At 32.8% G+C, this 26966-nt stretch overlaps 1 protein-coding gene across 4 annotated transcripts in view; it reads right to left on the reverse strand.

Moving 5' to 3' along the window:
- Positions 1-26966, reverse strand: part of POT1 (protection of telomeres 1) — an 83409-nt gene that overhangs the window by 21742 nt on the left and 34701 nt on the right. For all 4 annotated transcript variants that reach the window (XM_081244919.1, XM_081244918.1, XM_081244917.1 and 1 more), the window contains 5 exons: positions 17784-17914; positions 13780-14070; positions 8742-8897; positions 3865-4034; positions 2668-2756 (listed from right to left, as the gene is read on the reverse strand). In XM_081244919.1, the coding sequence (XP_081101045.1) occupies positions 2668-2756; positions 3865-4034; positions 8742-8897; positions 13780-14070; positions 17784-17914 (837 nt within the window). The remainder of the gene's footprint in view (positions 1-2667; positions 2757-3864; positions 4035-8741; positions 8898-13779; positions 14071-17783; positions 17915-26966) is intronic.

Here is a 26966-nt window from a genome sequence, read left to right on the forward strand (position 1 = left end):
CTCAATCTCCATAGCAATAAGTTTTAATAGTGCTTTCCAAAATGAAGAATTTAAGACTTAAGAAAGTATCCATATTTTGCAACTACTTTAGCTTACTACATTCTATTATATATAATAGTATGTTATATTTTTATAATTTATTGTATGTGGCATCATATACAAACATATGTATTACTTGTCCATGTTCCTCAACATCACTAATAAATGGCATAAGAATCCATGGCAAGAGAACCTTAATCTAGCAAAGTATAATTTCAAAGAATCTGATTACTTAATATCTGCCATTCTTCATGAAGTGAAATAATAAGAAAATACAGAAAATGCTGCAAAATATATACAACAATCTCCCACAAGACTGATAAGAAAAAAAATAAAGAACCCGACAGAAAATCAGGTATAGGGTAAGAGCAGACAATTCAAAGAAGGAGTAAAAAGGGCCAATAAATATATAATAAGATTTTTAAGTTTCCATGTACTCAGGGAAAATAAATAAGATATCACCTTATACCTACCAAATTGTCAAAAAATTACTTATAGTGTCAACGGACAATACCACTGAGAGTGTGAGGAAAGGACATTCTCCCACACTGTTATTTGCATATGAATCCTATGACATTTTGGCATATAATCTGGTATCATCTATGAAAATAACAGATGTGCTTACTCTTTGATCCTTCAATCCCACCTTTAGGAATTTATTTTAGAGAAACAATAAGCATGAAAGTACAATTGTTCAATGGTGTTTATTAAAGAAGTATTTGTAAGAGTAAGAAACCGGAAACAACCTGAATGTCTATCAAATGGAAAATGGCTTCATTAATAATGTTAGACTCATATAAAATATAATGTAACTATTAAAAGAATGAGTTTGACCTATATAAATTACCCCAGAAAGAGGTCTATGATACATTGTTAAATAAAGCAGCTAGGGCTTCCCTGGTGGTGCAGTGGTTGAGAGTCCGCCTGCTGATGCAGGGGACACGGGTTCGTGCCCCGGTCTGGGAAGATCCCACATGCCGCAGAGCGGCTGGGCCTGTGGGCCATGGCCACTGAGCCTGCGCGTCCGGAGCCTGTGCTCCGCGACGGGAGAGGCCAAAACAGTGAGAGGACCACGTATGGCAAAAAAAAAAAAAAAAAAGCAGCTAGTCTAGTATGGTCCCATTTTTGTAAAAATTTTAAACAGAGGGAAAACTCGTATCTGTTTATGTAGAAGTATATATATTCATATAAACATGAAGATGTTGAAGAAATCACACTAAACTCTTAACTTTACCTCAGCGAGTGGGCATAAAGGCTTGGGAAGGCTATGTACCTTGATACTGTCACATGTACTACTTTTGTAATTTAAAAACAACTAGAAAAACCTTTTAAAAGGAGAAAAGAGATTTCAAAAAGTATAATTACAAATTAATACTGTCTCCAAATGATTGTCAATTGAAGTAAACTGGCCTCCTAATGGCAGTTCAAATAATCACAGATTAGGCTAAAACGCTATCACCAACGTGCTAGGAAATATGAAGAATTCTAAGGCAGAGAAAATGAAGAAATAAACATGTACAAAAAAATCAAATAGGCTGCATCTGAATCTGACTGACTTTGCCATCAGTTAATAGCTAAGTGACCCTGGACAAATTATATGACTCCCATCACTCAAAGCCTCAGTTTCCTTTCTATAAAAGGGAAGAATAATATCAACCTCATAGGAGTGCTGTTAGGATTAAATAATAATGGCTGTAGGCACTGACTAAGTGCCTATCAAGCCACACATGTTAATTTTAATGCTTATCATTACTGATACAGAAAGAGAGTAAATACTCATAAAATAGATCATAGTAGGGAAGGAGTTAGGTTGTAAAAAAAAAAAATAGGGGATAGAAACATGACATAGATTCTAGGTGTCAGAATGTATAAGCAAATACTGAGACAAAATGGTAAAGAAAAAAATCTTACAGATTGAGTGTTTTAAAATTTAGATTTGAATAGTCACCTGTTCAGGTAGGCAATAATATAAATACACAACCAATTGTTTGTTAACATTTTGTAATTAGGTACTTAACTCAATAAAACTGGGAACTCTAAGATATGTATGATCAAAAAATACTTGGGCTATTTGAAATAAAGTAGCAAAAACAACCTTTGTTCCTTTTAGAAACTGACGAGCAAAATAGTTTACTAGGAAATAAATATAGATTTATAATAAATACATATATACACACATTAACACTACATATACCACACATCAAGTAATCCCTACCACCCCAATGTGAAAATGTAACTATACAGGTAAGGGAGGAGTAACGTTTACTTTTGCACAGGACACTGATAAAGATTTAGCATGTTTCTTTACAATGAATATGGATATAACCAAAAAAAAATAGAGATAGGAAGATATTAGAGAATTTATGTTGATAAAGTCATTTTACTTAGCAGAAACTAAACTGGCAACATTAAAAATTATCCTTACTCATTAGGAGCATGGGATTAATAAATAAACACCACTATATATAAAATAGGTAAACAACAAGGATTTACTGTAAAGCACATGGAACTATATTCAATATCTTGTTAATAACCTATAACAGAAAAGAATCTGACACTGTACACCTGAAACTAACACAATATTGTAAATCAACTGTAGTTTAATAAATTTAAAAAAACTGTCCTTACTTGAAATATTTGAAAAGCTGTCCTCATGTTCTGATTGACATATACCCTCTAAACACTGATTGGCTGGCAAATCTACAGATTCTAAAACCCTGTAATTGAAAGAATATAATTTTTAATTGCATAAAACAAAGTCAAACAATGGTCAGTTTAGCTCCACCCAAAGAAACCAAGAGCTCACTGAAATTGTATAAAAAATTCTGTGTGTGTATGCATTCTTCAGGAGGACTATAGTTTTTTAACAGATTATCGGGGGATTCCAAGAGACCCTCAAATCTTAAAAACCTAAGTCTAGAAAGACACAAGTAGAACAGTGGGATGATGAAATACTGCAAGTAAGCTGGGTGTTTAATGGATGACATTCTAAGTCAGAACAATCTCACTCTAGACTCAAGCAGTGAAATACTATGTGGCTATATATTGCAATATGAGAAATAAAGTAGGGAAACTGATACAAGGTTATTAAAATAGCTAATTTCATTGATGATAAAGTCATAGATTTCAATATATTAAAACTTGGAAAATAGTTATGTCATTTCAATTTACTGAAAAGGATATTTTCATAACTCTTTGAAAATATGTAGAAGAATTTTTATTTCCCTAGAATATGGGTCAAAGAGTTTCTGCACACATCACTAACAGGAGTACTTTAAGGAAAAGGGAGCTGCAAGTGTAGCAGGATTTAAGGTACTAATCACTTTCTGGGCACACCTAAAAGTTTAAAAAATACGATACCCTGAAATATTTCTGTTACCTATTTTCTCGGTTATACACACTTTAAAAAGGCAGTATTTTTTCCATGATTGATAAAGTATGTTTGTCACCCTAGACATATATATCAAGTTTTCCAAACTTTAGCTAAGCTCCAGTTTCTACTGTTTGTTTCTGTACTTGGAGAAGGTGGCAAATGGTAGAAGAACATGAGTGCAAAGAGTAGAGGTAAGAGCATAAATAACTATCAGAAAACCTAGACTATAAACCCAGCTCTGCTACTATGTAGCTATTTGAACCTACAATCACCTGATTTGTTTCATTTGGTTCATCTATTTAAAAAATTGAATAATGGCAAGAAAGGCTCTGAGGATCAATTACAAGAGACCTCTTAGAGCCCCCCTTCCCACCTCAGAACAATATTATCCTAGAAATCAGCTTAATTAATACCTTATTTACAATTTCTAAATAGGTTTATAATATGCTTACTTTTTCAGTTGATCCACATCAGAGTTACTTTCTGGTAAGACTCTGATTCCCCGACCATAACTGGTGCCTCCATGGAGATGAAACTCTAGGGCTAAAAATGTTGCCAGGTTCTCTGAATTGACTGACTGAAGTTTGGTATGGAGGCTGTAAATTCTAAGAAAGCTTCCAACCTAAAAGTAGATGATTTATTATTTAGAAAATGGAGAAAAATCAAACAATTTTTGATACAATATTTAACAACTAACATGGGGCACAGACCAATAACCGGGGATGTTGACTCATCAGAAAGGAAAGTGGTATGTTCTACTAATGTGTACTCAATATCAGCCCAAGGACACTGTATCAAAACCAAAACGTGTGTGTATGTGTGTGTGTGTGTGTGTGTGTATGTGCTTGTATACATACATATGCATGTATAGATATGTATGTATTTTTCAAATGTAAAGGCATATTTCCATTTTAGAGATATTAAAATGTTAAATAAAATTGAGTCTTAGCATTGGTAAGATATGGTAGCTAAGAAACCTATTACCTAAATCAAATCCAAGCCCTCTATTTGATTATGAACCTATTTGGTTAAGGTTTTTGAAAATAAACTGTTTTAACTAATTTAAGGTAAGATTTAATTAAATATGATCACTAAAACACTCTCATTATGAGAATACTAGAAAGTATGTTTAAATGTGCTACTCTATTAAAATAATAAACTCCCTCTATTCCACAAGTTCTATAGAAAGAAAACTTCTGTAAATATTTTTGTCTGTACACCATAATGTGAAACACCTTCTATGAGTTCAAATATAGATTTAAACCAATTATAGTTTTGAACCAAATGTCCTATAATTTTAGATGTTTTGCTAAACTTAGTCTTAAAAATATCTTTAATTATGGAGTATTTGATATTCTTTTAATGTAGAAGACTTAAAAAGAGACATGCAGAATGTTTATTAAAGAAACTGACACCTACTCAAAGGAAGAAGCTATATTACCTAAATCACATTTATTTTTATGAAGAAAGAATTATAAACAAAAGGAGTTAGTTACCAACTAGGAAATTTAATTCATTTGTATAAAGCAGCACTCCTGACTGCTGATGACTGTGGGACTACCATTCTCTTTTTTTCCTACAAGGTCAAGATAAACAGTGGTGAGATTCTGTGTAACAGAAAAGCTATACATGGGGGAATATAAAGAAAGAGAAGGTAGTAAACCAACCTCCCACCTCTGCTTATTGCTGTTTCAGTTCATTGTATTTCTCCTCATCACCCTCTGGATGTGATGGAGGAGAGAAATGGGGGGAAAAATAAGGGGAAAAAATCCACACTCCCAGAGCTACTCCTTCATTCTCAAGGATCTTTTTCCCATCCAATCATGGGTTTTATAAGGAGGTAAGGCACTTAAGTCTTTTCTTCTCTGACTTCTTCCACTGACAGAACAGCAGGCGAGCAGGGTAAATAGAGTCAGAGAAGGAAAACACACACACAGACACACACACAGACAGACACACACACACATACAAAAGATGACAAAACTGATTTTCCTCATGGTCTCTGAAGTAAGATGATGGAAGGAAATATGTCTATTTCTATTTCCTTTTATGTCATTGTTTTTGAACATTTATTACTCTGTAATTCTTTTTAATATACATAATATATTAGTGCAGTAAATGTATATAATCTACAAAGGACTTAAAGAAGGCCAGACACAAGGCAAAAGATACCATAATCATAAATGAAAAGTTTCAACATTATAAAGATAATTTCCTAATTAATTATTCTTTAAAATCAATGCAATTTCTATCTAAATCTCCAGTGCCTTTCAAGGAATTGTAAAAACTGATCTGAAAGTGAACAGTCAAGTTAGTTTTGAAGACTGAACTGGGATCAAGGGCTTAACCTATGAAATATCATTTAAAAATAAAAGTATGATAATTAAGACAGGCTGGTATTAATGCAGACACATATATGAACACGGATAAATCTTACAAATATAATGTCAAAGGAAAAAAGCAAATTATAGAATGACACATAACCATATGCATTTTTCAGACAAAAGTATATAAAATAAAAGCATAATAAACATGGGTGTGCCCACGTACATGTTAGGATAAATAAAAAGAGGATATTGGGGAGCAAAAAATTAGAATAAGCAGAGGTACAAAGAAGGTTCCACATGTAGAAATTTCATTTCTTAAAATTAAAAGTACCTGAAATAAGTGTGCAAAACATTTAGAAATGTTAAGTTTGGACGATAGGCACATAGATGTTTGTTATACTATCTTCTTTACTATTGTATTTCATAATAAAACAAAATTATACTTTAAAGACCAAGAGAGAATTTTATATATATAGGCTATAAAAATGACAAACTGTTATTTCCAGAAATTCCTTCTGGAGGCAGCATTGTATATTTTTTTAAGCTTGCTAAATATATTATAAAATGTGCCAGATGCTCTGTTATAATAGACAAATATATAACAAACAAATTGTCTTGTTGGTAATAACCAAAAAATTATAAAACATACCTCTAAAAATTGTTGTAAAAGCCCTTTTTAATACAGAAACAGTAAAAATAAAGCAAAGCAAACTGGCTATTAAGAAATGTTTATTCCTTTAGAAATAATTTAAATATTCCTTATAAACTTTCAAAAATTTCCCTTTAGGTTTAATATTTTTAATGACCTGTGTATGTCTGAAAATAACCAAACTATAGTTCTTGGGTCACTGAATGCCAAACATAATTAGAACTACATGTGTTTTATAATTATTTTCAAATTGTGTCAGAATAAGTCTGGGGATTGAAAATACACTGCTTTTGTTTGTAGACAAAAGGTTTGAAGTGTGTGTGTGTGTGTGTGTGTGTGTGTGTGTGTGTAAAATGTTTAGGGAAGGAGATAACTTACTTAAAAAGCAAGGTTTAGGAAAAATGTTAAGGGCAACTTTAGCTGTAAAATGTATCGTAAATAGAGTTCAATTATATTGTACTTTATAATTTGCCTTAACTGTCCTCTTCATTACATAAAATAAAAATCACATTTTTTTCCTGTTCCTATTCAACAAAAATACATGTATTCCATGCATTTCAATATAAATATTCAATTTTAAGCAGTTATCGTCAAGTGTTGACAAGAATTAATTGATATCAATATCAGTTGACCCTGGGCACTTCTTAAATAAATACGAAATGGTTAGTATAGAGGTTGCCTCAGAACAAATAAAATGTGATGTCAAGGTACATTAAATAAAAGCCTACAGTTATATTACTTACACATAGAGAAAATCCTTTTCATTTTTCTATTACATTGTAGATAAATGTCATGATATCTTTAGAGAAAAATTAATTGCCCTACATTTTCTTAATTATGTATGCTCATAGCACCCTCTAGTGGGTGAGATAAAGCAGACAAAGGAGATGAAAAAAATCTGAAAAAAATTCACAGCGCTCATTGATTCATGCATTCACCAGCAGATATTATTTACTTAACCCTTACTACATGGAAAGCATTGTGGCAGGTGCTGTTCAGGGCTTGGGACAAGGAAATCAGGAAAAGAGAGAGGAACAAAAGACCTATAGAAACAGCATAGGGAAAGAGAAGGGAATTAAACAGTGAAAGTCAAATCTAAAATGTAAATCTTTTTCATTCGTAAAAGAACTCTATCTGTATTTTAAAAAGACTTTAGAATTGGCTTTATCATTACATTTATTTTTGAAATAAGCTAATCAATGCAGATAAGATCAAGGAAAAGCATCAAAAATATATCTTCAACAGTCAATTTTCTGATGTGAAAGGTATGAACACACTCATAAAGGACAAAAGAGTACAGTTATCACCTTCCTTGACCTGGACTTTAACCTAATTTATTGAGTTGGGTGGGCTTCTTTGTAACACAGTGTAAAAGTGGAAATATCTCCTTCTCCAAGAACATTTATTTGCAAAAAAGAAACCGGGCACTAAAATTCAGATCTAAAAAAATTACAATTCACTTTCCCTACTTTCTTCCTATAAGTAGGTTATATAACTCCCTAAATGTAGGATGGAAGTTATTTGCAATAAAGAAATTCATTTCTTTATACTGCTTAAGAAGATTAGCTCTGGAAACAGACGTACATTCAAATACAGGCTTCACCCAAGTAGCTGTGAAATCTTGGGCCTCTGAGTGCCTCAGTTTTCTCATTTGTAAAACAGAAATGATGATAGTACCTACTGCACAAGACAGTGCTAAATACATTTGAAGTGCTTTAACAAATGTTGCTATTATTATCATTATTATCAATGACAGCATTCTTTGCAAGAAAGGTTACTTGCAAATGAAAGACACGATAAAATGAAGAAAACTATTCCTTAAAATGTTACTAATAAGCAAGAAGTGCCAAAACTAAGCAGCATTATTTTACCTAGAAAACTGCATCTCAAAAATAGTGAGCAAATTCTAATAAACTGTATGGTACACACAGACAATTTATCGATATATTTTAGAGGTGGACTAACAATTTCTTAGACTAATGAGTAAAAAGTTAAAGACTGGATTTTATCAAACCAAGTAAAAGAGCTTATCATTTAAGTTTACAAATATTTTATGCATCCTTTGTTATTTTAAAGCAAATTTTATTGCAGAAAAAAATTTTTCTTTCTTACTTCCATAGTAAAATTGGGCACAGCTTTAAGATATTCAAGAAACATTCTTTAACTTTAAAAAAGCTGTTCAAGCCATTATAATTTAATATATCGTCTAATAATTTAAACACACATTGTACAAATTAAAGAAAAAAATTAATTTGGAGTTAATTTCTAGACCTCAAATATCATCTAACATGTGATTTACCCTAAAATTTATAAAAATACAAAAGAGCAAAACATGCTTGTTACACAACATCACCTTTAAAGATTTGGCCACTTGAACATGGTTGTCATAGACTAAAATGTCTATTGTCAGATTCTGCACCCGGTGGATGTGACTTAAATCACCTTCAAGAACAAGGTCCTGTATTAAGACTCTCCAAGATGGGAATGGGGTCCTGGTGCCATCCCATACCTGCATAAGAAGTAGAACAAAAGTTTAATGATCTTTTTGTAAAATTGTGGAGGCTAAAAGAGTTTTGTTTGCTGGTAACATAGCTTAAATGTAATTAAATATATTCCCCCAAATATCTGTTAAACTTTGAATATGATGTATATTCTTTCCTGATTGTAAAAGGACTAAATATGTATAGGTAATGAATAAAATGTAAGGAAAAAAATTCAAACAGCTATGAGCTTAGAAAAACTATTAACATATTGTTGAATTTACTTATCTTTTTTTTCTTCTATGTATTTATAATATATATGTCTTTTTTTCTTTTTACAAAACTGGCATTCTATTCTGCTTTTCATTTCTTAATTTATTGCTGGGCAGTTTTTCAGGCAATTTAAATATTCTTCTAAAATAGGATTTTCAATGGCTTCACATTACATTATAGATGCAAATTTATTAAACCAATCCCTTTTTTGGCCATTTGATTTGTTTCAAAATTTTTGCTATTTTAAATAGTTTAGTAATTACCATCTTGTATATAAACCTTTACAAGTATCTCTGCTAATTTTCTTAAGTATAAATTCCTAGCTTTTAGGGAACTAATATGACCTCTGCCCATTTTTCCACTTTGTTCTGATTTGGAAAAGGCATTTGAAAGCACAGATATGAATATTTTGTTTATGTTAGATGTTATGAACACAAGTGAATGACAATCATGGGTGATGGAAAGGGAAAGGTAGGTTGGATTGCTATTTAAGTCACCTTGAGGTAAGGATGGGAACAGGGGCCCAGGATGAGTATGCACTATCCCATCCTTAAGACCTGAGCTAGCCTGTGCTGTGTTAGGGTTGGAAGAGATGAGCTTGAGGCTATGCTGTGCTATAACAGGGTGGGACAAAAGACATTTGGAGAGAGGTGAGAATGCCTCTGCATGTCAGAAGTTTGGCTGGGTAAGAGTGAACAGTCTACTTAAATAGAAAACACATTTCCTTTTTTTTTTTAACTGTTATTTTTTTTTAATTGAAGTATAGTTGATTTACAATGTTGTGTTAGTTTCAGGTGTACAGCAAAGTGATTCAGTTATACACACACATAAACACACACACATATATCTTTTTCAGATTATTTTCCATTATAGGTTATTACAAAATATTGAGTATAGATCCCTGTGCTATACATAGGTCCTTGTTGCTTATCTATTTTATATACAGTCGTGTGTATCTGTTAATCCCAAACTCCTAATTTATCCTTCCCCCCATCCTTTCCCTTGTGGTAACTGTAAATTTGTTTTCCATGTCTGTGAATCTACTTCTGTTTTGTAAATAAGTTCATTTGTACCATTTGCTTAGATTCCACATATAAGTGATATCGTATGATGTTTGCCTTTCTCTGACTGAGTTCACTTATTACTATAATTTCGAGGTCCATCCGTGTTGCTGCAAATGGCATTATTTCATTCTTTTCTATGGCTGAGTAATATTCCACTGTATATATACACCACATATTTTTTATCCGTTAATAGACATTTAGGTTGCTTCCATGTCTTGGCTATTGTAAATAGTGCTGCTATGAAAACTGGATGTTATCTTTTCAAATTAGAGTTTTTGTCTTTTCCAGATATATGCCCAGGAATAGGATTGCTGGATCATGTGAATTCTATTGTCAGTTTTTTAAGGAACCTCCATGCTGTTCTTCATAGGGGCTGCACCAATTTACATTCTTACCAACAATGTAGGAGGGTTCCCTTTTTAATGATGGCAACTCTGACCAGTGTGAGGCAGTACCTCACTGCAGTTTTAATTTACATTTCTTTAATAATTAGTGATGTTGAGAATCTTTTCATGTGCCTGTTGGCTATCTGTAAGTCTTCTTTGGAGAAATGTCTATTTAGGTCTTCTGCTTATTTTTTGGAAAACACCGCATATCTATACAGGTGTCTGCCACTGTCAGATTACAGAGAAAGTACTGAATAATGTTGGTGACAGTGCTAAGTTGTAAATAAACAATCATGAGTTTGTGTCACTCACTCTGTTTCCTAAATTACTCAAAGAACCAGGACAATCACTTTGGGAGTAGTAACATTATGTCGCATTTTTCTTCACTTGGAATTTGTTCTTTCATTTTGTGTACATGTTTTTGAGACTTTAAAATGGCTTTACAGGCCAATCCATGAGTCTTCTGAAGGAGGGGCTGGGAGAGTAGAGTATAAGTCAGACTTTGTGCTGAAATTCTGGAACTTTTGTACTCTTGTATCAAAACTCAATCTGTTAGGTATCTGCATGTTTTATACAGATCTAATTCTTTTTTCCAAATAGACAACAATCACCATTTAACAAAACTTCTTTGCCAATTTGAAATGTTAATGTTATTTTTATTATTATAGCAGCGTGGGGACAAGAGAGGAAGTCAAGGAGAGAAATTTTTTACTATATATCACTTAAAAATATCTTTTAAATTTCTGGGCAAGGTTAAAATTACCTATCCCAAAAGTAAATATCTTATTAAAATACTACTTCAAACTTTCTATAATTGTTTGTTACTTTTTCAATTTCTTGACTTGAAAGATTATTCTGATATGCTATGCTTTTTGTTCTTTCTTTGTTCATGAAGACATTTAAGGCTCTAAATTTTATCTTTGAGTATATCTCCAACCATAGCCTTTAATCTCTTCTTATTAACATTATAGTCTTAATAACCTATAACTAAAATTAACTTCTTTTAGAAACAACAGTATGTGGCAGAATCATATCTACTAGAATAATTAAGATGAATGTATTGTAGTTACTAATAAAGAGACCAATATTAGCATCATATCTCAGTTGAGACAGGAAATAATTACGCTATATTCCATGCTGACCAGAACTCATTTGGAGTAAGGTCTGGCTCCTTTTGTTTTCAAAACAAAATTTTAAAAAATTATTCCTTGTTTGGGATAGGAAAATCAATTTCAGAAAAAAAAATCACTTAAAATTTGACTTCCCATAGATAAAATGAGCAAAATATTGCTATACAGTCCTCTCAATATATTTTTGCTATGCATATAATACATTTTTAGTATATAAATGAAAGTACATTAATCACTAAAGAGAATATTGTGAATTTCTATATCAATAAGTATATGTCTACAATGTCATTTTATAGTCACAGAGTATTCCACAACACATAAATAATTCACAAAATTCTCTATGGCTAGTATGCGAGTTTTTTCTGATTTTTGTTACTGCAAGAAATATAAGGATAAATGTTCCTTTAAAGGCATTTTTCCACATTTTAAATTATTACTATAAAATAAATTTATGAAAATAGAGTTGTTGAGACAAAGAGCATAGAATGACTTTTGAGATTTCTTTTAAATTGTCCTCAAGAAAGTCTTACTAATGTAATTTCTTACATTCACTTCTGAATGCTGTACTTTAAAATAATATCTACATGAAAGCTGTTTTTACTTATCCGAAAAGGCTATCTATAAAAATGGGATGCAGGCATGTTTTCTTCCTTTAGAAGGAAAATTTAGATTCAGCTACGTCAGTTAAAAGGTGGCAGGTTTTATCTCAGAATTTAAGAATTTACGCTCAATACAGCAGCCAAAAAAAAAGGTGGAGAATACTTCTCTGCACAGCCAATTTTTTGTCATTGGAAGTGTTCAGTGATTAGCAAACACTCATTTGTTAAATATGTCACTTTGGGCATAAAGTACGACTGGCTGACCTCCTTTTCATTTTGTTTGGATGATTTTATGTTGCTTTAGCTTCAATTTTGTCATACTTAACTTATTTATGTTTTTTTATAGCATGCATTTACTTTTTCAGAGTATTTAATGTGTATATAAATATGTGCTATTTTCAACTTCAAAAACTTTGTATTTTATTCAATAATTTCTATCTTCACTATTCTGTAATATGGGCAAGGTATAACTGATAATAATGCTAAACCCCAATATTTGTCCAAGGGCCACTGTACTCCATTTCCTGTTCCATCATTCCAAAGAGTCAGAAGCTAAAGAAAGAACAAGAGAAGCAGGGCTGAAGCAGTGTTTGTTTAAATGCATCCTGCCTAGGCTAGTAGGTGAGGATAGTATCAGACAACTGTCCTCTCCAGGAGCTACTCATGAATAAATTGGGATAGGTGTAAACAAAGGTTAGATGGGTCTTATGTCACTTTTTTTTTCTGCAGATTTAAGAACAAAATAAAATATAACAAGAAAAATAAACACTTCAAAACCATCCATGATCTACCTATGAAGCAGATAGTGAAATAACATGGGAAGAGAACCCAACATCAATGGGCCAAGAAGAAGGCAAATGAGTGAGAAGGAAGGCTACAACTTGATAGGGAATCAGAAATATGCATTTTTAGAACTGCAACTTAAAAATAGCAATAGAAAACAACTCATTTTGTTAGTACTAATAAGAAATATATAAACACAACATAAACAATACTATATCTAAAATGTAGATCTGGTAACACTATTTTCCTCTACAAGTATAGGATAAAGAAGAGAAGTTCAAGAGTAAACTTGCATAGAAATTACAGGCTCATTAAAAATGGTTAGATTTTAAGTTCTTAGTACACAGTATGCATATTTATTCCATCAGAATGCTGAAATATCGGGCTTCCCTGGTGGCGCAGTGGTTGAGAGTCCGCCTGCCAATTCAGGGGACACGGGTTCGTGCCCCGGTCCGGGAGGATCCCACATGCTGTGGAGCGGCTGGGCCCGTGAGCCATGGCCGTTGAGCCTGCGCATCTGGAGCCTGTGCTCCGCAATGGGAGAGGCCACGACAGTGAGAGGCCCACATACCGCAAAAAAAAAAAAAAAAAAAAAGAATGCTGAAATATAAGCTCTTTACAGGCTTATAAGTCACGGTAACTTACAACACAATTTCAAGTATTTAAAAATATCTACCTTTAGAAGAAATGATGCTCCATCCACTTCTGCTTTGCCCAAGAGCTGACAAGTCAGGTCAAAATACTGCATTGGCTGGACATCACACAATTTCACTAATGTTGAAGAAGGTGAAATATGAGTAGATGCCCAAACACGTAAGGCTTCTACCATTTTGTGGTCCTCAGCGGTGAAGTTAAAACACTTGCTTGAAGTACGAGGTATGATAGGAGCTCCCAAAGTTCCCTCAAATGTCAAAGATGCAAAGCCAGAGCTGGTGATACCTTGAGTCTCCTTTTTATATACTTGGATCTAAGAAAGTGGCAAAGTAGAAAACAAAACAGAAACAAACAAAACAGGCTTACTGATGAGAACCTAGGAACTGGAAACACTTGTGAGATTATAAAATCTTGCCAGCATAGTTAATAGAGGACATAATTCTTTAAATATTTCATTTAGCATATGAAATCATAAAATCTACTGGGCTATATCAAAATCCACAAGCACCATGTAAACTGTAAAACACTATGCAAGATTATTTTTATTTTTTAAAGAGCTAGGTGGCAGCCTCCCTAATACTATCAGGCTTGCAGTTTTACTAACAAAACATTTATTAGTTTTTTAATTAAGGTATAATTTATAAAAGGAAAAAGGATAATAAGTAACAGTTATTTATGAAAATTATAGGGAAAACTAGAACACTTAAAATATAAGAGTTTTGGGGATTCCCTGGTGGCGCAGTGGTTGAGAGTCCACCTGCCGATGCAGGGGACATGGGTTCGTGCCCTGGTCGGGAAGATCCCACATGCCGTGGAGCGGCTGGGCCCGTGAGCCATGGCCGCTGAGCCTGCGTGTTCGGAGCCTGTGTTCCGCAACGGGAGAGGCCACAACAGTGAGAGGCCTGCGTACCTCAAAAAAAAAAAAATATATATATATATATAGATAGATAGATAGATAGATACATATATATATATAAGAGTTTGAAGTGAGTAAAATGCAGCTGAGACTAAGGGCTCATCAGTCTGACTGAGACAGCTGGGATATGCCTTAAAAACATTGGCTTCCTGAATTTCAAGGCTCAGTTATTAGATGCACATGCATTTATGACTGTTATATCTTCTTCATAAAGCAACCCTTTTGAACTTATGAAATACCTCCTTTAGTCTCCTGTAATTCTGTCTGATATTAATAATGTATTTATATATTAATTGGAAATTAGAAAATATATTGAACTGAAGGATACTTAAGTTGTGATGTGCTGAAACTTGTTGGATATAACTAAAGTAGTATTCAATACATAGAGAAAAATTTATAGAAATAAGTGAATATTTTACAAAAGAAGAAAGGTTAAAAATCAGAAATTTAGGCTTCTATCTCAAGAAGCTACACAAAGAATATTATTTCAAATCCAAGGAAAGTAGAAAGAAAACATAATCAAGGTAAGAGAAATAGAAACATACAATAGAGAAAATCAAAGCTAAAAACTGGTTATCTGAAGAGATTAATAAAAATGATAAACCTAGAATGACTGATCTGGAAAAAAGAGAAGAAACACAAATTAAAATATCAAGACTTCAAAAAAGGATTTATCATTACAAATTTTATAAGCATCTAAAAGTAGCATTATCAATAAATTTGACAATTTGGATGAAATAAACTTTTCTAAAAATTATATATATCAAAGTTGATAGAAAAATAAAAAATCTGAATGATCTCATTCCTCTTAAAGAAATGTTAATTCATTAATAAAATCTATTAATAAAGGAATCACCAGGCTCAGATAGCTTTACCAGTGCATTATTCCAAGCATTTAAATAAGAAAAAAACAAACAAACAGTAATCTTGCACTCTAGAACTGAAAAAGAGGGCACATTTCCTATTTTCATGAGGCAGCAAAACTTTAATTTCAAAATTGTCAAGGACATTATAGGAAAAGAAAATTACAGATCTAAATATGAAACAGGAAAATAATAAATGACCTCGAGGAAAACTTAGAAGCCATCTTCATGAAGTGAGTAGACAAAGAGTTCTTAAACAGGAAATTAAAAAGTACTGACCATAAAACAAAAGTTAATAAAGTAGACTATATTAAAATAAAGAACTTTTGTTCATCAAAAGACATCACTAAGAGGGTAAATAGGGTAAATCCATAGAGTGGGAAAAGATATTCACAGTCCATATACCTGACAAAAGATCTGTAGCCTAAATATATAAAGAACTTTCACAAATAATTAAAAAATGAAGTTAAAAATTCTATAATGAGCAAAAGGCTCAAATGAACACTTTTTACTTCAGAAGACATACAAATTTTAAAAGGTTCTCAATTTCAAAAATTTTCAGGGAAATTCAAGTTAAAACCACAATAAGATACTAATACATATGCAACAGAATGGTTAAAATCCAAAAAAATGGAAAACATCAAGTGCTGGTGAAAATGTGGAACAACTGGAATTCTCTTATATCTCTAATGGGAGTGTAAGTTGGTAAAAAACACTTTGGAAAACTAAAGGCTAATATCTGCACAACCTTGAACTCACGAACCACACTCCTTGGTATACTATCAACTGAAATGCATATATATTTATGCATTATACAATATATAATATGTAATATATATTATAATTACATAATTACATATAAATGTATATATTATATTACATATAATTATATATATTCAGTAAAAGGTATGTACTAGACTGTTTATAGCAGCATAATAGCCTCAAACTGAAAACTACCTAAACGACCAACAGAATAAATATATAAATTCTGGTGTATTCAAACATTGGCTGGACAGAACACCATTTAGCAGTGAAAATGAACAAAGTAAAACTATATGTAATAGTACAGTTGACTCACACAAGCATAAGCCAGAAACTAAAAAAAAAACAAAAAAAAACTACAGTGTATTTCCTTTATATAAAGAACAAATACATATGAAACTATATATGTTGTTAGAAGTTGTGAGATTATTTACTCTTGGGGGGGGGACGTGTAAATGACAACCCCAGGTAAGGGTACAAAGGACGTTTCTAGAGTGTTAGTAACATGAGCATGCTAATACTGTGAAAAGAGAGATGTATATTTTACTTCAATTAAACAATAGCAAGAATTACAAATACAGCTGGCCCCTGAACACGGGGGTTAGGGGCACTGACCATCTGTGCAGTTGAAAATCCCCATATAACTTACAGTCGGCCCTCTATCCTCAGTTCAGCATCCATGGATTCAACTAACCATGGGATCCTGTAATATTGCACTGTTTACTACTGAAAAGAATCTGCACATCAGTGGACCCGAGCAGTTCAGAACTGTGCTGTTCAGGGTCAACTGTACTACAGGAAACAGCAGTGTGTGAGAAATAAGCTATTTTTTTGAAGTGTGGATAAGCCTGTAATATAGTGCTACAATAGCAATATTTCTAGTTCTCTTTATCTTTAAGCAAATGTTCTCCACTATTCTTCTATTCTCAGGGAAAAGGCATTAATAGAGCAAGAGAGTTGTTTCCCACCATATCTTAAGACTAGAAGACATCTGGATTATTGCACTCATTTATGAGCATCAGTGACCATGAGGACCACAGATAAACTGAAGCATTAGAAGAAAAAACAACCGAGATAGTGAAGGGGTTGCGTGGAAACCCATGTAACAAAAGCAAACTATGAAAGGACTGAAATGTTTAAAACCTAAAAGACTGAAAATATTGAAGTGTTAAAAAGCTGATTTTTTAAAAATCACATACTATTTAATAGCTCTACCTTCTTATTAAATGTTTTCTAATGGAATGCAACTAGTCCGAATCGCGGCAGCTAACACATTTCTGTGGAAGGAGGTCAGGTAGTTTGCTCAAATGAAGAGGTTTCCTAATATAAATCATTTGAAGTCTGATACTATTTACATTTCTTGGCTCTTGAAATGCCTGATGTCATGTTCTAACAAAGCAACCACATAATTAGTGTAACTAGTTTTAGTGAACAATACAGTGTTCTCTTCAAACAAATATAAGTTCTAAACAGTATGAATTATACCTTCAGCCTGTGAAAGCGAACAATATCTCCATTTTTATAAATCATTGGAAGGGCTTCATAATTTCCACTAAAGAACAGGCAGGTTAACTTTACATGTGTCTGGTCCACAATTGTTACAACTGAGCAATAATCTGGAAAACACAAAAATATTTTATCTGAAATACTTTTCGTATTTCAAAGCATTTGACAAAATAATACTGAGTTCAAAACACCAAACATTATTCTTCCCTTTAATCAAGTCTTCTAAGAATAGGATCAAAACATAAAGAAATTTTCTTGTCTCTCAAAATGCACTGCCAAATTATTTTGCAAAAGTGTTCCACAAAAATTCATTTTAGAAAGTTTAATGAAACAAAAATAAAAACTGTACTTAATATAAATTGTCTGGAGGTGTAATAACTTTATTACCTCAAAGTTTAGAAACCATGAAGCAGATAAACATATGCAAATAATATAATTTCTAAAATAAACATAATTAAATTTAGAGTGGAATCAAAAAACTAGAAGATATTTGCAGCAAATGTGATGAGGAGTGAATATACTGCATAAAGATACTATGAAAACTGGTTATAAAACCCCGATTTTACTGTAAATATGAAAGTCAAATGAACAAACAACTCATAGAAAACTATATAAGAACAACTCAAAAGGGAAAATGATGATTTGCTAGTTATCTATAAAAGTTTACACATTAGAACGAGAGCAATTTTATATAATTTAAGCTGGTAAAAAAACCCCACCAAATTTAATGATAGTTGGGTTTCTATGAAAACAAGTAACTTCAATCACTGGTGGCAGCAAAAACTGTAATAGGTGCTACCTTTTGATATACATGTTTCAGAAAATTGCACACTGAGAGTATGTCTTGACTTCCTTCCTTTTCAGTAATATACTCAAGACAGTATAGACATAGAAAAGGATAAACCCAGAACAGTGAAGGGAGAGGAGAGGGGAGTGAAGGAGAGGGAGAGACGATATCAACATATTTCAGGAAGTTGGGAAAGTAAATGGTTAAGGGATCAAATGGACAGAGGAGGATGCATCCGGAAGATACTCTAAAGTAGCTACAGCAAAGATGGCAGCCGTTGGGATTAAGGATGACAGTGAAAAATAGAGCCAAAATCAGGGCTCATGAAAAGTTTACACATAGGACAACTGTTTCAATGAGCACCCATCCTAACCCTCACTCCCCTTGAAAATAACTTCAGGTAGGCAGGTAGGGTATCTCAGTCTTTAACACCAACCCCTTCCTGCAACACAGGCTGTTTTCCAAGGAAGTTTCACTGATAGACCAGGAAGTGGTAAGGCTTCTAATGAGGGTGTTAGCACCCAGAATAAATCCATCTGCATTATCACATTAGGGGGTCTACAGTCAGAAGGCTCTCTTCCCACACACCTTAGACTGACATTTTCAATCAATGTGCCCTATGTAAGTACTATTTGTCAGATTTCCAATTCAAAAAAAGAGATCAAGTTGAAAAAACAAACTCATTATATACAAAGCAAACAAATGTCTATAACCTAAAATAAACCATACCTATATTTGTAAATTTGTAAAAAGTAAAACATTACCAGACACAGAACAATAACGGATAGAAGGAAGGAAGGAAGGGAGGAAGGACACTGGGGAGGGGAGGAGGTGGAGGAGAAGAGAGGAGGAGTGGAGAGAAAGGGGGAAGGAATGGGGGAAGTGGGGAGAGAGGAAAGGAGATGGGAGAGGAATGGAGGCCAAGAGGAGAAAGAGAAACCTGATTCTGTGACGAGGGGACAATAATTAATTCAGAGAACATAAAAATCTTTAAAAACAAAACCTTAATAACCATCTTCAAAAAGAGTAAAAAGATATTACATCTTCGTCTCTTGATATACAGGATCTACTGGACCCAATTCTAGTTTTGGAGTTTCCATTTTCAGTAGTTTTAACTATTTGTAAGGAGTGTTATTTCAGGACATTTTTCTTTCTTAGCAGTCTTCCAAAGATTAAAGATAAATTTTACTTATTTTTTAATAGAATAAAACACATTCTTCTTGTGATGATCATATGGCTCTACTGTACCCTTTTATAAATCTAAGATACATTATGGAATCTTAGTCATCTACTTTCCTTTATCTCAAAATATTTTGCTATTTTATTATCCTATAAATTATTTCATTATTCCTATCTATGCTTAAAAAAGACTAAATTAATTTTTAAAATGGGAAAATGAGAAACTTGCCTAGAGGAATGATGCAAGAGTGAAATTAATCATCCCTATTGCACTGCACTGCTCAATGTGTTATAACACTTTTCAAGAAGATATAAACCAGGTTTGAAAACTATCTTTGAAGTTTCTTCTTCAGCCTTAAGAATTCAGTTAAGAATTCAGAACTGAAATTTTTTTGCCAACAGTCACAGAGAAGAAAATTAGATGGATCAGAAGCTGAATGTAAAGACACGTAACAGCACGTTAGATACTATGGATAATGATGAATGTACTTTGAATAAAATACAAATGCTCTGAAGGTTTTAAGTTTCATATAATTTCATGACAAACTAAACACAAGGGCAAAGAGATCACTAATCTAATGAAACACATGAGACCTTAAATTTCATACTATGACTGAAGTTTAATCAGAGTCTGAAATTATGTTTAATGTTAAAGAATATATTTTGGTAAAAGGTATTTACAGTCCTAAATACAGTTTGGGGTTATCAAATAATAATTAATAATGTGCAAAATGTCAATATTCTAAATTAATTTATAGAAATGGAATAATCCACTTTACTTCTCAGACAGAAAACAAAACAAAAATACAGTACTTATGTTAGCAAGATATCTTATTCCCAGGCCTATAACTAGGGGGAAATTGCATTATTTAGCAGTCAGCAATTACTGAGGGCTTACAATATGACAGGTAGTGTGTTAAGCAATTTATATGCATTATCTCCCTGAATTCTTAGACAGTTGTATGTAACAGTTTACAAACGAGAGAACTTAGTTTCTTAAAAAGTCTAGGCAAGGTATCCAAGTGTGAATGTCTTATAGATCACATATAACTCAGCATATCTGACTCCTGTTTCTTCATTTAAGCAGAACACCACACTGTCTGCATGCTGCATGCTTTTTTAAACATCAACAACAATCCCAAAGAAAGCAAAATATTATGCTTAAAACTGTGATGGAGGGTTGAGAGTTTTCCTAAGTAGGTAAAATTATACTGTATCTTAACTCTATATTATTTACTATTTCATGCATTTATCTTGAAACATACTAAAGGAGAGTTCATTACTGAAGAATAACATATCATTATAATGAAACTTCACCTATAATTTACTCAAGGCATCATAGAAACCCCAAGAACATCAGAGAAAGATTCTACAATAATTCATTCTTATGAGGCTTATATGCATTTGTACATTCTTTGTAATAATTATTTTTTGACTGATAAACTGAAAGAATAAAAGAAGAAAAGGAGACAAAAGAGTATCTCCTAAAGTAGCTGAACAAGAGTTAAATCCTAGTGGAAAGACAAAAGCAATAAAAGAAGATGTACGTTTAAGGCTACTTAAAGAGGAGTTAACTGAATTGTGAGTGTAAGAGGACAAAGGAGAGAGCACAGTGCTATAAAATCAGGAGTTGGCAAACTGTGGCCCACAGCCAAATCCATCCCACCACTGGTTTATTATCTTTACAAAGCATTCAACTTAAGTTTTCCAAAAACTGTCTTTTCACATTCATATTCATTTCGTTATATAAGATTTAATGAAATTACTTAATTAGAATAACAAGTAAAAGGAGTACAAAGAGATTTGGGAACCCAATTGTAAGAATGCAATTCTTTCGAGAATACAGTTCCACTAGTGGGAGCAGAAATGAGCCAGAGCATCAGGGCTGGGCAATTCCCAGTCACCAATTCCTAGCTGTGAAAGCTCAGGATGACAAAAGCATCAGTAACAGCGTTTTACACATGGAGTGTAGAACGTTTGTTCATTGTCAAATTAGATAAGAAGTTGCTTAAGAAAGTTTCTAATTTAAATAATAACTTAGCTGTAGGAGAACACCCAATGTGTCATAAAATAAATTACATATATTTATTGTGTAACAGATACATGTGCACATAGTAAATAGTTTTCAGAACAGTGACTGTATATAGAAGATTTCTGAAGAATGCCAGAAGGAAAGTAGACACTCTTTAATCAGAAAACACAGAAAGATAGGCTTCCAGATTTAGTATTATGTCTTCACAGTTCACAGCATCTGTAACACATAGCAGCTGATCAACCATCTTTACTAAATTAATGCATGTCACTACCTGCAGCAAATATACAGTACTTGCAAAAATTCTCCCTCTCTGAAGCCCACTGCAGACACGGAAAATCATCTAGCTTCTTTACGCCTCAAATTCCTTATCTAAAAAATGGGGAAAATAATACTATTCACCTCATATGATTGTTAAAATTAAATAAGTAATTACATGTAAAGTATATAAAATAGCACCTAGAACATGGTTAAATGCTATGTATAAGAGGTGGCCAGTGGTGGCAGTAGCAGCAGCAGTAGCAACAGCAGCATTTCTATTACTGATAATTAATCATAACATCATTTTCTAATGAACACAGACATGATCTTAGAATCTGTCTTAACGAAGTAAATGAAGATACTTTGCCAAGATACAGTGCCGAATGGATCACAGTCAGAACATAAAATCAAAAGTATAGATGTAAGGGATTGCAAAGGAATTCCAATTTTAATTTCCACTGGAATCTCAATTAGTTGTTTTTAGATATGGTGCTATCAGCCTTCCACAGAGAAGTATCTTGTAGTTAACAAGAGCATCTGGTCCTCAGGAGAAATTTCATTTGGAACACTAAGAGTTTCTGAAAAAGCTGTAAGGTGGAATATAGCACTAACCACTTATTCAAAAATTACAATGTTGAAGATAATATAGAACAATTTTAATGGATCAAAGTGGTAATCAAGGGCCAGGAAGATCTAATACCTCACTTAAAATTAAGGATAGGGCTTCCCTGGTGGTGCAGTGGTTGAGAGTCCGCCTGCCGATGCAGGGGACACGGGTTCGTGCCCTGGTCCGGGAAGATCCCACATGCCGCGGGGCGGCTAGGCCCGTAAGCCATGGCCGCTGAGCCTGTGTGTCCGGAGCCTGTGCTCCGCAACAGGAGAGGCCACAACAGTGAGAGGCCCATGTACCACAAAAAAAAAAAAAAAAAAAAAAGGATAAATAAGTTCACTGTGTCAGCTTGAAGAAATGTTCAAGTTCCTGTAGGGTAACAGTTCTCAAAGTTTGGTCTGCAAACCACTGGGGGGCTCCAAGATATGTTTATGGGGTCCATAAATTCAAACCTATTTTCATAGTAATACTAAGATGTTATTTGCCTTTTCAATTGTGTTGACCTTTGGACTGATGGTATAGAAGCAATGGTGAGTATAACTGCTGGTGTCTTGGCGAGAATCAAGGCAGTAGCCTCAAACTGTAGTAGTGGTCACTGTATCCTTCACCAACACACACTAACATTAAAACAAAAACCACAACAGTTTTACTAAAGAATAAGGCCATTCTTGATGAAGCATTAAAAATTTCTTATAGTTGATCCTTGAGTACATGTCTTTTTAATATTTTACGTGGTGAAATGGGAAGCAAAATATTTCAACTGCTTACCAAAGTATGATGGTCATCTTAAGGAAAAACACTTGTGTGATTGTTTATGAGTTACACTAGCCACATTCTTTTCATGGAACAGCATTTTTATTTAAAAGGATGACTGACAGAAAAATTTTAGTTATTCAAGCTCTGGTATTTGTCAGATGTTTTTACAAAAATGAATGGACTTAATCTTTCAGTTCAAAGAAAACTGGCATCTTTTTGCCAACGATAAAACCAAAGTTTTTAGGCTAAAATTACAATATTGGAAAAGTTCCATCTTCCACCATGATATTGATGGTTTCTCAATATTCGAAGACTTTTAAATATTTAATTTAATTTAACTTTTAACAACTTTATTGGAGTATAGTTGCTTTACAATGGTGTGTTAGTTTCTGCTGTATAACAAAGTGAATCAGTTATACATATACATACATCCCCAGATCTCCTCCCTCTTGCGTCAAAGACTTTTCTGATAAAATTGACTGGTGACAGAAATAACTGTTATATTTTGGTATTGTATGATACTATACAATGAAATGGGTCAACATATAGAAGATTTGCATACCTCAGGAAATGTTTTTTTTAAATGACCTACGCACTACAAATCATGGATGATTTAAAGATCCATTCAAACTGCAAGATGGATCAATGGATTTTAATTCAATAGAATATGAAAGTTCATTGCTATGGTTTCAGATTCCTCATTGTAACCAACCTTTAAGAAGCTTATCAAAGAATATCCAAAATTACCCGAAGACTTTTATAAAAGTCCTCTTCCCTTTTCCAACTACATAGCTGTGTGAAGCCAGAAATTTTTATGTATCTCAACTGAAATAACATGTCGTAACAGACTGCTGAAGGGATAAGAGAATCCTGCTACTTTTATTATTTTTTAAAGATTAAAAATATCATCAAAAATGTGAAAAAATACCACACTCCATATTTTTGGAAAATATATTTTTCATTAAAAATGTTACTTATGTTTACAATAGACTTTTTGGTTTAAATGAATTATTAAATGTCATTAAATATGTTAGTTTTTCACTTTTAATTTCCAGTTTGTTTAAATATCTATAACTGTGATCCATAAAAATATAAGCTCCTTGAGATCCTGATAATTTTTAGGAATATAAAAAGCTTAAGAAGCACTGATTTAGGGCATCAACAATATTATACTTTCTGAAAGTGAAAATTCATAAAGTACTACATTTTATATAGATCACTACAGAGACAAAGTCCCTTGCAATTCTACCACAATCAAAATTGCAAAGAAGTAAGAATTGGTCCTACCTCTTCCTTGTTCACAATAAATAAAGGTAAAAAAAATATGGATAATGAATTGCTTGAAAGTGAAGCTCTATCAACTTTAATCTAGGTCGATAATCTCTAAGCTTGATTCTATGGAAAATAGTTTCAGCAAACAAGAATCAGAGTACATTAAAAAGGGTTCCATGTTTAAGTAATTCCAAGTAAAATTATGTTAAAAGTAAAGTTAAACATATTCCTTTATTAAATCTTTTCAGAGGTGATAACGTGCTAGTAATGCACCGTGGATCTCAAGAGCCAGATACAGTATGCAAAATTTCCCACTTTTTCATGGAATGTTTCACAGAATTGGTATTTCTCCCACTGAAAATGCTTTGCTAAAAGCTTAGGTAGATTAGATCTCCAAGTTATTTTAAATGAAGTATTACTGAGAAAACTAGAGAACTTACAGCCTCACTTGATGAAGAGGCAGACAGCTCTTCAGGACTACAGTTCACTGTTGTCTTGGGACATTCTCTTCAGCAGTTCCTGCCTCCCCATTATCTATCCTATCTCCTGGCAATCCACTGTTCTAGACTTTTCTCTTTCTTGCCTTCTTATCTCCCTCTTTGTTATTACTTACAAGAGAGAGAGAGAAAAAATAATCATAAGAGTAAAATGCCATTTTGATGCTTCCTGATACCAAACCAACTGACAGTACTATGAAGGATAATAAATAAATCAATAAACCCTAGTTCTGATCTTTGTTCTTTTCTCAGCTTGGAGTGTTCTCCTATCTATAACTCTACATGAATCTTCTTTTCAGTTATATAAGGTAATTGTGCGTGATGATACCAGTTTTTCAAAAGTATCACGTATACTGGAAATCAGAAGCCTGATGATTCGGCTAAAAACTGATGGATAGCTGCTAAAGTGGTAGCAGAGATTGGGGTATATACATTCTGTTTATGATTAAATGGTCACAACTATTTCTAGTGTTGATAGAAATTCATTTGTATTTCTAAGTTCTTATTCTACTGCTGTTACATGTTCCCATTAATCTTTTGCTTAAATCTAACTTATATAATACATATAAATGACAATAAGTCTTTCAAATATTCAGCATAAAATATGAGCTTCTTATCATGACATTTCTGCAAAGCAGAGAATATGTATTCAGTTTATCATTCCACTCTAAAAATCAAACTCACTGTTTTTCAACTAGCAATAACATCCAAGCATATACACAAATCCTATGAAGTCCTGATACTGTTTTCTAAATAAAGCAAAATATTTCAAATTCCTAAAACTAAAGAATTAAAAGTATAAAATAATTATAAGAAATACTCCAATGCATAAGTTACTTTTCACTGGTTTCTCTATTTCAAATCCTACTTTTTTTCTTAATTCTTTTCATTTTTTAACCAAAGAGAATTTTTTGTGTGTTTTCATTCAGGGAAGGGGAGATGGGAAGGTGGGGTAACATTAATATATCCCTACCCACTGTAATTCTGTGTTATGTGAACTCTTCCAAAAAGCATTTCAAAAGTATTCACAACAAAGCTTAGGACTCCACATCAATAAACTGTTTTGCCTTATTCAAGTAACTGCAGCAGCGTATTTTATAAACATCTGGTGCAGTGACTAAGGGAAAGGGTACATAAATTGCACTCATAAATACTGCACACTGGAAAGATAAACTGAAAAATTATAAAACCCCCCTGTATGTACATTATTTCTCAGATTTGTTTTATTGCTCTATTTCCACAGCTTAATTTTGGACTACTGTTATAATCTGGAATTATTTTTCCTACTCATATTTTGTTCTCCCCATTCCAAATTACAAACAATTAAAACAGCATTCTTGAAATATTTCTCTACTCTTAGCAAAGACTTTTAGTGCTACCACATTATCTATGGATATTTCTGAGTCATTAAAAAATGCTTATATGTAAATATATGTACAGATACACAGATGTGTATATAGGTACAGAACTATCAAGTAAAAAACTACTTTCTTAACATCAAGGATTGAAAAAACAGAATTTAAAATGACCTCACTTGAAGTTTACTTCTTAGTATATTAAATCTAACTTTAAGTATTTTCTTTACAGGCATGCCCACACACACAATCAATTCAATTACTGAGCTTCAGGCCCAGACAGACTTACTGTAGCAATATTCTTCAAAATATCATCTACCTGCTACAAGGCAAGCTCTCTAGAACAGCATAACTAAACATGAGGAAATTCTCAGAGTCTCCTAAGGTTACCTATAAAATAATGAGGAGTTTCA

Source organism: Mesoplodon bidens (assembly GCF_964165515.1).
Source record: "Mesoplodon bidens genome assembly, chromosome: 9".
In the NCBI taxonomy this organism is placed as follows: Eukaryota; Metazoa; Chordata; class Mammalia; order Artiodactyla; family Ziphiidae; genus Mesoplodon; species Mesoplodon bidens.